This window comes from Anas acuta, chromosome 1 (genome assembly GCF_963932015.1).
Source record: "Anas acuta chromosome 1, bAnaAcu1.1, whole genome shotgun sequence".
In the NCBI taxonomy this organism is placed as follows: Eukaryota; Metazoa; Chordata; class Aves; order Anseriformes; family Anatidae; genus Anas; species Anas acuta.
In genome coordinates this window covers 173,042,697-173,055,176 of record NC_088979.1, presented here as the reverse complement: position 1 = coordinate 173,055,176, position 12,480 = coordinate 173,042,697, and the positions used below count along the sequence as shown (strand labels likewise).

The 12,480-nt window shown below is 39.7% G+C and overlaps 1 protein-coding gene across 1 annotated transcript in view; it reads right to left on the bottom strand.

The window, feature by feature from the left end:
* NELL2 (neural EGFL like 2) overlaps nucleotides 1-12,480 on the bottom strand; it is a 146,826-nt gene that overhangs the window by 29,422 nt on the left and 104,924 nt on the right. The window contains exons 14-15 of the mRNA XM_068669366.1: nucleotides 10,114-10,236; nucleotides 7,897-7,992 (exon numbers count right to left, since the gene is read on the bottom strand). Of these exons, the coding sequence (XP_068525467.1) occupies nucleotides 7,897-7,992; nucleotides 10,114-10,236 (219 nt within the window). The remainder of the gene's footprint in view (nucleotides 1-7,896; nucleotides 7,993-10,113; nucleotides 10,237-12,480) is intronic.

The window sequence follows — 12,480 nt, the reverse complement described above, 5'->3', positions numbered from 1 at the left end:
GCTAACTTATCTTTGTGTTACCAAAGATTATATATGAAGATTCTTTTTATTCACATTGCATAATTGTAGTTCAGTGACAGGAATGCAAAATATGAAGGATATATCTCTAAATTCAGTATTAGGCTTCTGTATCAAGGTATTGGAAATTATCATAGTAACTTTTTTTTTTTTTTTAATGTCGAATTAGCTGTTATATTGAAAAAAAAGATACAGAAATTGATGATATAGGATACTTCCCATATCTGCTTCTCCTACAGTAAGTGAGCATTTAAAATGGAATAATACAGTGTAAGATTTAGCACCACTGAACACACTAGTTATACACATTACCTTGATAAACCAAGGATAGCTCAGAGAACATTATTCTTGCTTCTGTAATCAGTAACTCATATGCAAATAAACCATCTTTGAGAAGACCAAGACCGTGAGGCAGACCACTCATTACCCAGCCTGTGCAAGCTGGGTAATGACCTTATGTAACAAAGATGCAAGTTATAAAGGAAGATATTTCGGCATCCTCAGCAAAATCATTTCATTATTTTTAGCAGCTGGGTCCTGTCTCTTTCTGCTGAAATGGAGACTACAGAAAATATTAATTAAATGCAGGTGCATGCAGTAATTCAGAAGAGTTTTTACTTCAGAGTCAGCTCCTGCAAATAGAGAGTACAGTTAGATATTTGCTGTTGCAAGCCTAAGTTAAACCAATTAAAGAGGATACTGAGAATCCCATGTCTAAAGCTACATTTGAGCTATGGCTAGAAAGACCAAATTTCCCAACTCAATATGCCACATGCCCAAATTTCCATAGGGCAGGATGCCAGCAGATGTACCAAGAAAATGGGGAGTACAACAGATAACACAAGGATGAGAAATAGCAGTGACTGCCCAGGGCTAGGGAATGCACACTGCTAAGTCCAGCAATGTGGGGGACACAACTGCAGCATCCCTCCTCACTCACCTCCTCCTACAGCAAGGGGAGGGTCTGGGTTTTGTGGGGACCTGCCACTACCTCCTCAGCACAGCTGTGGTGCCAGTAGCAGCATGCAGCCCAGCATGCAAGCTGGATCTCAGCTGCTTGCAAGCCACAATTTGGATTCTTTGCATTTTGTCCTGGGTAATTTTTATTTTTATTTTTATTTTTTTTTGTTTGTTTTGGTTTGCATCAAAGGAACAATTTTAAATAGCTTATGAACTTTGAAAATGACTTAACTTGAAATGTTAGACTTGATTGACTCTAAAAGCCCTGACTTTCAGAAGATGATGAATTCACCATTCACTGCCCAGTGGGATCTGTTAAAATGTTTTACATCACAAATCAGGCTTAAGTGCTATTTGCTTTAAAAAAGTTTTATCCAGGTTCAGTAGATTAACTCAACATTTTCCTATTTCTGTGAGTCAAAGTCAGCACTTTAATGTTACTAAAGCACTGCCCACTGAAAGTATCCTCTAAGATATGGTCTTAAACCTGGCAGTCTTCCCAAAAAATGGAAGCCTGAATTCTCTGGCAAGCAAGCCAGGCAGGATGTGAAAACCAATGAACTGGGGAAGGCATCACCTCTTGCTATAGCTCTCACTCCGGACAGTCTACTTCTGCACTATCTTCATATTCACTCACCACTTTTATCTTGCTCCCCTCTTTTGCAAACCATCTGCTTTCTCTGGCTAGACTACAAACTGTTTAAAGGTACTCTTATTACTTTAGGTTTATGCAGAATCTTGCACACTTGCACTGTAAATTTGAGCCTTTTAACATTCTTGTTGTAAACTACAATCCTATGCTCAGTAATTTCCATTTTTATTTTAAAAATAAAACAGTGAAAAGCAGATTCCTTAGTTGTGAAAGTTTTGAGTACGATACTTCAGAGGTTACAGACAGTTTCTGTTAGACTAGGGCCAAGAATTTTTAAGAGTTGTGCCAAAAGTAATTCCAGTTCTTTTAGAATTGGTTCAATGCTCTGTGGGCTTCAAATGCCATTTGTGTCACAGTTTTAGCTTCAGAGCCTACCTGGCCACAAGCTTATTGTAGTTGGTTAGCTGAACACCAATAATGAAGGGCTTAAATGGAAACAATTATCTTAGGATGATGAAAGTACTTAAAAACTATTTTTTTTTTTTCAAAATTGGTAACGTTAACAAGTTTTGTGGTTACTTTGACAATGCCTTCTATTCCAATACTAGTAAAACTATTTTCCCAACAAGGGTACCAGAATTATAAGAATTTCTCAAGCTTTCTTTGAAACAGGAATAATAATAGTATTCAATAATCTGAAGCCTGCTATTATTATGGCCAGTGCACATGAACAAATTCATTTGGATTTGTTGAAAAGAGCAACAGTCACACATGCTAATTATTTAGCTTATACAGAAAGTGGCACAAAACTCTAGAGAGATCTGATCTGTAACAACTGTTTTGCCAAATCACTTGTCTGAGTCGTATTTTAGTATTTTGAACTACAAACGTTAAAGGTAAAGCCATGAATACTTTTGCTACATCAGTCTTTTTGTTTCTCCATGAAATATTAACAACACTTTTTGTATTTTTGTTTGAGCTTTCCATATAGGAAAAAAATACAAAGAGCCAAGTAATATATTTTTCCTTATATCCGGCTACCTCTGGTAAGAGACCTGATAAAAGACAGTGAGCTCATATATCTCATGCTGACCATTTTTTTCATAAATCCACTTCTATATTTAACTACACTGCCAGTAAAAATACCGGGCTAGTATCAGTAATAATATAGGGCTGAATAAATGTAGAGTCTGTAGGTTAAACTTTTTCTCAACAGATCCTTTCAAACACAACAGCTTTGTATGCCAGTTTATTTTCAGCAGTTTGCCATGGCATAATAGCAGGGGGATATCATAGAATCATTTAGGTTGGAAAAGACCTCTAAGATATGATTCCTTTGATAACCAAAGTTTCTTATCAGGAAATGAAAGTTACAGCCAATCATCCATAAAGAAGCCATATACTTCCAACCAACTTGTTACAAAAACTATATCAAAACACTACTATAGTAGTGAAACTCTGTTATTTGATCTCCTCCATAAATAAAAGCAGTCCAGGGGAATACTCAAAGTACAAAATGAGTGTGGGAACTCAAAAGAGAAGCTGACAAACAGCAAGAATGCAGTAATCTTAGACACATGGACTAGCATATATGCATATATAGTAGGAGAACAAACTCACTGTTAAAGTTCTATCATCAAATTAAAGGGGAGTTACCATAACATCAAGGCAACCTAACAAAGTTATCCTATAACTTTCTGAAATAAAGCAGTTTTCAAACACAGTTTAAGACAGCATTTAAAAATGTCTACTGAAGAATTCATAATTTTGCAATCAAACAAGACAGCGTTGTCAGGTGTTTTGAAGAAGTTTAACTGGCACAAATATTTTCAGATTCCCTTGGTGGTCTCAGCTGCAGAAGACAGTGCTCTACCAGGTTAACTACTGCTGTGCCTTGTACAACTTGAAAATCTTTTAACACATATACAAGCCAACAAATGCACTCCCAGAATTAATTATGCCTCAAACTACTTCCTTTGGGAAGAGAAATGGAATTTTTTTCCCAGGTCTCATTTTTATGTTCTATTACCAATTTAAAAAAAAAAAAAAAAGTGCTGGAGGTCAGTGTATCTGCACACAATTCTTACATCTGCTTCCTTGTCCTACTGATCCATTTCAACAGGGCATAGGCCACGATTAATCTAAAATGCTTGCAGGAAAAATTCTAAAGCCTTGCAGCAGCTGTGTTAACTGTAAGGCACTTCACAGTGAATACCTCATCTCACACAAATAATATCTAACAGTACTAGCTGATCCTCATTCTTATGTTACTGAGGGAGCAGTGGTTCCTACTAACACCTTAGAAGCACCCACTCAGAAGCAAAATATTCTCTGAAATGCAATGTCCATTACAGCACCTAGTTACAGAAAGCTTTGCTTCTCTTTGCCAAAGCTGCATTGTGTTTAGGAATCTGACATACCCTTTCCATGGCAGGTGACAGGTGAAAAGAATTACAGCTATGCCTCTAAAGACAAACAGGCTTCTGGTTACTAAACTGCAGAAACTGGGAAGGCCGCTTGGTGTCCTGGGCGAATGGGCTTGCCCTAAGACCACATTTCAATTTCAGGATAATTTTGTCAGAAGATTTCTGACCTCTCCCATCAGAAGCAGGCTGTCTGCTTCTTACTCACTGGTGCCCAGTCACTGCCCCTGCTTCTCTCCACTCTTTTGGAAGGCTCAGAGGAGCTGTGAGTCTCATCCCTCCAGGCCTGACTGAATTTCCATCTTGTACCTTTTAGCTTCCATGCCTACAGCTATAGCCAGTTCATCAGCTATTCACCCTAGCTGATTCAAAAGGGTCTGATCTCTTATTGCAAGCTATTCCCAACTGCAGCTTTGACAGACGAATGGTGAAATAGTGTAACTCCCCAGCCAACAGCAAGGGCACCAAGGGAGCAGGCCAGGTCTTTGATAAATGGTAGAGAGCCTCATTAAAGACTTAGGGGAATGCTCTAGATACCAGCAATCCCAGCCATTTCAGCTGTGGTTTCTCCCTGTTCTGGGTCAATGGCGTGTCCTACAACACACAAGTCTGGCCCCATAAGCAAGACCTGAGCAGGGGCAGCATCTTTCAGGCTTACAGCGACAATATATGTGCAGAGCTGGTGTTTGGAATGGACATGGAAAAGGGTGAGGCACTCAACCAAGACGAACAAGAGCCAGCAATGTGCCCTTGTGGAAAAGAAGACCAAAGGCCTCCTTGGCTGTATTAGGAAGAGCATTGCCAGCAGATCAAGGGGGTGATCCTTCCCCACTATTTCATGCTGTCAAGGTCATATCTGGAGAGCTGGGTCCAGTACTGAGCTCCCCGGCACAAAAGAGATATAGACATACTGTACAAAATCCTGTGAAGAGTCTTGAAGATTATTGAGGGAGCAGAGCATCTGTCATATGAAGAGAGGCTGATAGAACTAGTATGGTCAGCCTGGAGAAAAAACGTCTGAGGGGGATCTTATTGATACATCATGGTGCTGGGGTAGCCAGACATTTCTCAGTTATGTGCAGGGAAATGACTTGGGGAGGGTGGACATAAATTGTAATACAAGAAATCACATTTAAACATAACAAAAATTAAACTTTTATTTATTTGTCTGTTTGTTTATTGTGAGGGTGACTGAACACTGGAATTGGTTGCCCAGAGAGGCAACCCTGAAGATACTCATTATCCAACTGGACAAACCCAGGAGAAATTCACTCCATTTGACCCTGCTTTGAGCAAGTGGATTGGACATGGTCATCTCCAGAGACTCCTCCCAACCTCAACCTCACCACAGTTCTGAGAAATTAGTTAAACAGCTACTAATCAATCTTTTACAGAAGGGTGGAGTAAGAATTGGTGACTGTATTTTTTAGGTTATTGCTGCAGTGTGGATTTGATATCCTATTAATTGCTTCATGAGTTCAGCAGCTGATGATAATTTTTATAACACTACATGTTTTAGGTGAAAAATGCCAAGAATCTTCAATAAGCAGTTTTTAAATATGTGTGGCATAAACCAAAATAAGTAGTATGTGATTTAAAAATAGAGATGGCATCATTATATCAATCCTCCTCCCTACTTGTATGTGACTGCAACTAAAGATGTCTGCCTGAAAAAAAAAAATTATAACACTTTTGGAGATAAAGTGACTGTTCAAAAAGGGAAGCTTCCAGCATAAATTATTCGTAATGTGAATGTCTTGATCACTTCAAGCTTAACAAGAACTACCTTCATGAAACTCTGCCACATTCACTGGAAGTAGGCATGTGCTATCTGAAACTCAGGTTTTCCTTTATGGCTGCATGCTTCTAAGCACGCAGTCTCAGAATGAACAGGGTATCTCTTCCATTTGTCACACTGAAGGTATTTCAGACTATGTATGTTTCAAAGCCACGTGCAATTTGACTATAATCCCATTCCTGGACATTAATATCCAAATAAAGTGACCAAGCTTGTACCCTTTGGCTGACCACTTGCACGATTTATTTCAACAGTAAGAACAAATATGATGCCCGCTGGACCTCCACCAGGGGAGAGGGGCTTCTCTTTGTAAAACTGGACTACAAAACTGGTTTGGTGCTGCCAAACTGCCTCCATATCATAGCAACAGTATCACTAGCTCTCATATATCAGGTCAAAACTAGCATACTAATCGTATGTTAAATATTGAGATCAGGTGTTCAGAGCATACATGTATAGGACAATGCTTCTTGAGGCATTCTGCTATGCTGCCTGCCCTCCTGTAAGGTTGCTGTAGGGCAGGAAGGCCAGCAGTCTGGCTGCCCTTGAAGAGCAATCGAGCCTGACTGCGCTGAAGCTAACTCTAGGCCAGTATCTGAACTTTCTGATTTGGGAACAGACTGTACTTGGGCTCTCCTCTAAAGAAGGAATCAGAGACAGGACTTCCAGGCAACAATTCAGACAAGGAAGCTCACCCTTTGATAGTGGCTATTCATTTTGCCTATACAGACTAAAACAAAGATGTTTCTAGTCTACATATTTCAGATAGATATAAAAAAGCTGGAAAAGATGAATATGGGCCTTGAAATTATACATATTATGTTTAGTTGATATCAGCAGAATGCAGCAAGGAGCATGTGAGACAAATATTACTAAAACAAAGTAACTGTTTTAATACTTCAGCATTATCTTAGCACATAAACTGTTCCAAAGAAAACACAATGGTTACACTGAAGAGACCTTGACATCCTGCACTACACTATTTTCAGTCTGTGAAAGACTGAGAAATACCCGAAATCTTGCCATTTTGACATTTTTCTAGAAATAGATCAACAGTCAGAATACTGCTTTTCACACAGCACCCCTCTTGCGCTCTGTGGTAATATATGTCCAGCTACAGCAGAACGAAAACAATCTCATTTCTCACCTCTCAAATGGACCAGATAATACAGAATTCAGATCAGTCTGTGTTTTTCATTAAACTGGACATGTTTACAAGTCAGATGAAAGCAATACTTGCTCAAATGACCTCCTTTCCTCTGCTTGGAAGATTTATTGAAGGCAATATAGAATGGCAACAATAGTCAATCATAGGTGGCAGACTGCCCTTTTATTAGGCATACTGAAGCCAATTAATCTAAGCGAACTTTCTCTCTTTACCTCCTGAGGGCACGTACTGTTAGAATGCGTTTTAAAATTCTGCAGCAATAAATAAAGGTGCTGAAACTATTCATTTGAACTTTGAGAAATTATTTACAGGGACTCAAGATACTAAGTATTAACACTGTACTCTGCTGGGCAAAGTGCCTCCTGCTGTAATTTGACTAGATCCAAGATTTAAAAAATAAAGCTCTAAAACAAGGTTTTATTTGTACAGCCATCATCAGGGACAGCAAGAAGAGAAAGGAATGCCTCAAGAGGAGGTAAAAGCAGCAGGAAATCTGCCTTACAATGAGTAAAGAATGCTGAGTTAATCAAAGTCTTCACATAAAGTTGCAAGGGAAGGTGGGCTAGCAAAGGAGGGACACGTTTACAGCAGAGAAGTAATCAGTTATTGGGACTTAAATCAGAAATGTCAAATTATCTGCCATTTATAGGAGATACTAAAGATCATTTGAGGTGAAAAGCAAGTCTATAATATTCTTATTAATTATGAAACATCAAAACCCAAGACATCTTAATTCATGTTCTCATTTTTGCAGTCCATGTGTTTCTAATTAGAACTGCTGTAATGAGTTCACTTGGGAGGCATATAGGAAAAGTGAGTAACTTTTGAGCAGCAGCTTCCTCTTTTAGGGCACACAGTTAAAACTCCCCTTCATTCTTGGATTACCTCAAGCATCCTTCTTGCATTACCTTCACCATAAATTCAATAATAATCTTACCAGTTTCACAGCTGGGGCCAGTGAAGCCTTGTGGGCAGGCACACACATTGGAAGCAATACAGGCTCCTCCATTCCTGCACCCATCTTTGCAAAATGCTGAAATAATAAAAGCATAGAAATTAACAAAGCTACACTCAGTATCTATGCAGGTGTCCACAGGGCTCTGGCAGACAGACAAAATGCAGTCCCTGCAGCACCCAGCACAGAGGCTTCTTTCTCCTAAGGACAGAGGTCACTAAGGGATGTTTTATAGCCCCCCTGCCTCACTGGCCAGATGGGCTGACAAGCTACAGAAGGAGATTAGTGTAAATCATCTGAAGACAACAGCCCACATACATACTTCTTCCCATGCACTGGGAATCAGTGAAGGGCAGCATATTCCCTTGGAACAGACTTCGTAGGGCAGTGTTGTTCTTCTGTGCTTCCCAAGTAAATGCCTGAGCACAACAGGCACAAATGAGCACTAAATCAGCTGGCTACCCTCTTCCTTGATTCAGAGACTAGATTGAAACAATAAAAATAGCAATTTCTCTCAAGAGATTGTGAAGAACTCAAAAACATTTACCATTTACAGTTTGAAGTCAATCCCTGGATTTGTTTGTTGGCACACTGCAATCTGAGAAGCTGTGCTCGTGTATTTAGGCATTTCAGCTTTCTCCAGATTTAGTTATAAATATGTGCATGCATTAAAGAAACTCCTCTGCTCACAGAGAAATGCAACTAGTTCTGATGCAAACCACAGCAGCTGTTTAATTGCTGATTGTATCTGCAATACAGAATGAGCAATGCTCTGGTCACAAGAACCTACAGAGAACCGAGGTAAGAGGAGGTGGACGACAATTATCACTAAGCTCTCCAAACTGTGAAAATCTGGGCACACTGTGCTTGCCTTGCATCTGTGACCAGCCACGGGATGAGGTCTTAAACCTCATCTGAGAGTGGCCGTAGGTGTTATTAATTTGAGCTTTCCAGGTCTCAGTTCTGAGGCACCAGTCTGGTGGTGTGAGACCCCAGCATTGGGACATCTAAGCCTCCTGGTGCAAACAACCCAGAGCAGCAAGCACAGCACATGAAAAGCTGCCAAACCCCCAGAGACAAGAAGCACGTCCAGCTCCCTCTGAAGGACACAACCTAGCATCCAAGCTAGGGTTACAGAGAATGGGATACATAGGTTGTGAGCCTTCTCTTGAACCCTGCTTTTAATAGCAAAAAGGAGGGGAAGGATGCACTTCTACAGTGGGGCCAGGTAGCCCCTGAAATATTAGATCTGCATTCAGTGCCAAAATAGGGTTATGCATCTGGTCTTTGTCACCTTTTTGTAAACTGATAGACCTTCAACTGTGAGCTGCACAGGCTGAGCAGCAGCTGTGGGTTTGAACTTTCCCCAGCTAACTTGCTTTTCCAATTCCCCAGAGGAGGGAACACAGCATAAAAGGGGGCATTTGCTCTCTCTACCCATATGTTTCACTGGATGCAGGCATGAAGGTGTTTTACAAACTGCTCATTTATGTGAGGAATATTTAGAAGAGTCACACTGTGACTCAGGTGAAGGAAAAACTAGTGCTAAGATCATCAGTAGGCCTAGCAATCGGATGGTTGCTTAGTCATGATAAATCAGCAGCACAATTGCATCATTATCAATGTTAACCGAGGCCCCTTAGCGTCTGACACCTAAGACATCACACGGATTAGTGCAATTTCAAGGAACACTGGGTATGCTGTTGCTGCAGTTAGACCACCTCTCGTGTCTGGCCAGCTCCTCTACAACTGCACTACTTTTCTTGTTGGACATCCTGTGCTAGGAGTCTGAGGACTTCCAAGGATTTGGGTCCAAGTATCATCTCCTCTCATGTGAGATGCAACAGAAATAAAAGAAGCATTTCATCTCTGGAAAACCATTTTCCTAAAGCAGTAATATGACTTCTAATGTTTACCAGGGAGCGGGAGTGCTAGGAAACATAGCACCACCTCATCTGTGGCAAAGGTTTTGTGCAAACATGTCTACCACTTTTCTCATTTGAAATAAAAAGACACAGCAAACCAAATAATTTTCACTTCACCCAAGCAATATATCAAGTGTGAACATTGTAGGTCTCAATGCCCGGCCTACCATTTTGTCTGTCTTCTTCAAGGTATACAAACAGATATGCATTAATCATGACAAAGCACCTCACCCAGTTCAAGGAAAGCTGAACCCCCAGGATTTCAGCAGCTTACCTTTACACACGGTACCATTTCCTGTGTAACCCAGCTTGCAGACACAGTTGTGCCCACCCACAGTGTTGAAACAGAGAGCATTTTCATCGCAGTTGTGCTGGTTTGTTATACATTCGTCATGCTCTGAAAAGTGAAACAAGAATGGGACACTTTTGAAGCTTCACACCACAAAAAAAATGAAAGCTTTTTAGTAAGAGATTAACACAGTAGTAGTTAGTGATGACACAGCTATGTGCACATGTAACAATGGGATAAGCAGAGTACACAGTTTTAAGACATGCAACTGTGCAAGGGCTGTGTTGGAGCATAACTCCACTTTCATTAATGGGAAGCAATCATCAATACATTTTCCATGTGGGCTACAAGATTCTTGTAAATATTTGCCAAAGAGATGGCTAACATACTGCAAATCCATATGCTAGTTCTAATGTATAATTTATTCACACAGGCTTATCCTATGCAGGATTCATAGGGTTTCCTGCAGAAAGCTGACTAATGGTGTGTGTCACGTGCTCCAAGCTGCAAAAAATATGGTTAGCAGAAAGATGGACTTCAAAACGTAGCCTTTTTTTTTCTTTTGCTTCAGTGCATTCAAAGCTCTTTATTTTGGATGAGCTAACCTAGTAACCTAGGAACAAAGGTCTGACTGCTCCTTAGAGTAAGGAACTTTGGTCATGGTGTGCTCTGAGATAGAAATCCTCAGTCTGGTGACACTCTGGGAAAATATCCCTTTGGGGAATAAATTCAAAATATGGACAATACGATTTTGTGTAAACTTGAAATGTACCATTTAGCCTGAAACAAACAAGTGTTTGGCAAGCATTTCCACTGGTGAATGTTTTAATGTCTTAGTTTGTGATTTGTTTTAAATGGAAAATGCAATTTCAAAATGAGGTGCTCTAAAGTGTCATTTCCATATGTCACGTGAAATGCTCTAGTATATTCAAAATGCTTTTTTTTTTTTTTTTTTTTTTAATTAACAGCTTTCATCTAAGCATAAATAACTTCAGACCCCCTGAAATTTTCTGTTCAGGAAAACTGGCTGTTTGGGGAACATACAGGTACGTAACTTGAGTCAGCACACATGGGCCAACCTGCATGTGAGGTTTCCATAGCCATCATTCTGCACAGGCTTTAGAAAAAAATTTTAGTGCAGCTTATGGCAGTTCTGGATGTCTGACACAGGTCTTAAATCTGGAATTGGATGCTCTTTCTTCCCTAGTCTTGGCTGTTACACTGCTCTGAATCTTCCCCTTTATAAATAAAAGCTGAAGTCTGCACACACCCCACAGGGTTGTCAAGAAAATTAATTTGTTAACATTTGCAAATCACTATGGAAGAGTTCAACTTGCTATTTCAATACTGGCCATAAACCACAGGAGTATAAAACTGGCAGAATGGCACATCCCTAGCTTATAACTAGATATAAATTGTCTTGTAGCAATGGTGAGTACCTGTTGTTTAAAAGAGGGAAAAATCACCAAAATTAAAATATATTATTTTAAACACTGCACAGGTTTGTTATGGTATTTTTGTTGTTTTGTGGTAGTTGTTGTTTGTGGGTTTTGTTTGTTTTGTTATTGTTGTTCCATTTATTTCTTTCTTTGTTTTGTTTTATTAAACCAACCATTTCTCCCTCTTCTAGACAGGGTCTTGCACATCTCATACCGTTACCAACACTCTCATCAGCCCTCAGCATGGAGGCCCTGGCACTTACTAGGCCAAGTCCCTTACTGGATGCAGCCAAGCACAGGCTGCAGGCCTCTGCCCTGAAGCATGAGATTTAATTACTTTGCTCTCAGCATGAATATCTAAAACTGTTATTGTTCACCAAATGATCCGGCACCTCAAAATCCAGTTACAATATTTGACTCCAACCTCCCACCACACTAAAATCTCTCATGCTGGCTGAAGCAGTATGTATGCTAGATCAGGCCACAAAATAAAAGAAAGGGAAGTCATGACTATTCAAATGAGGTTAAAAGTGTTTTCCATACCATAATAATATTCTGGCTTTCTAAGTTTGTGTTAATATTATGATATTATTTAAATATAGTGTGCTATTTAATAACATGTATATGTATACAAATATATATCATTTTCTCATTTTTAAAGGTTTTATATACCATACAACAGGAAAATATGGAAATCTGAGAAACATTATGCACTCAGCAGGCCAAAATATCTTGCAAAGCCATTATCTTCATATCTCAGGAGGCAGGGTACATACAGCAATACATCACTGGTAAACTCAGCTCAAATCACTGCGTTTGGCAAATTAAATATCATGCTCAATGAGAAAGTGCTACCATCGACCCCATGCCTTGGGGATGCAGCAGCATCCCCAGCATGCACAACAGCTCTTTA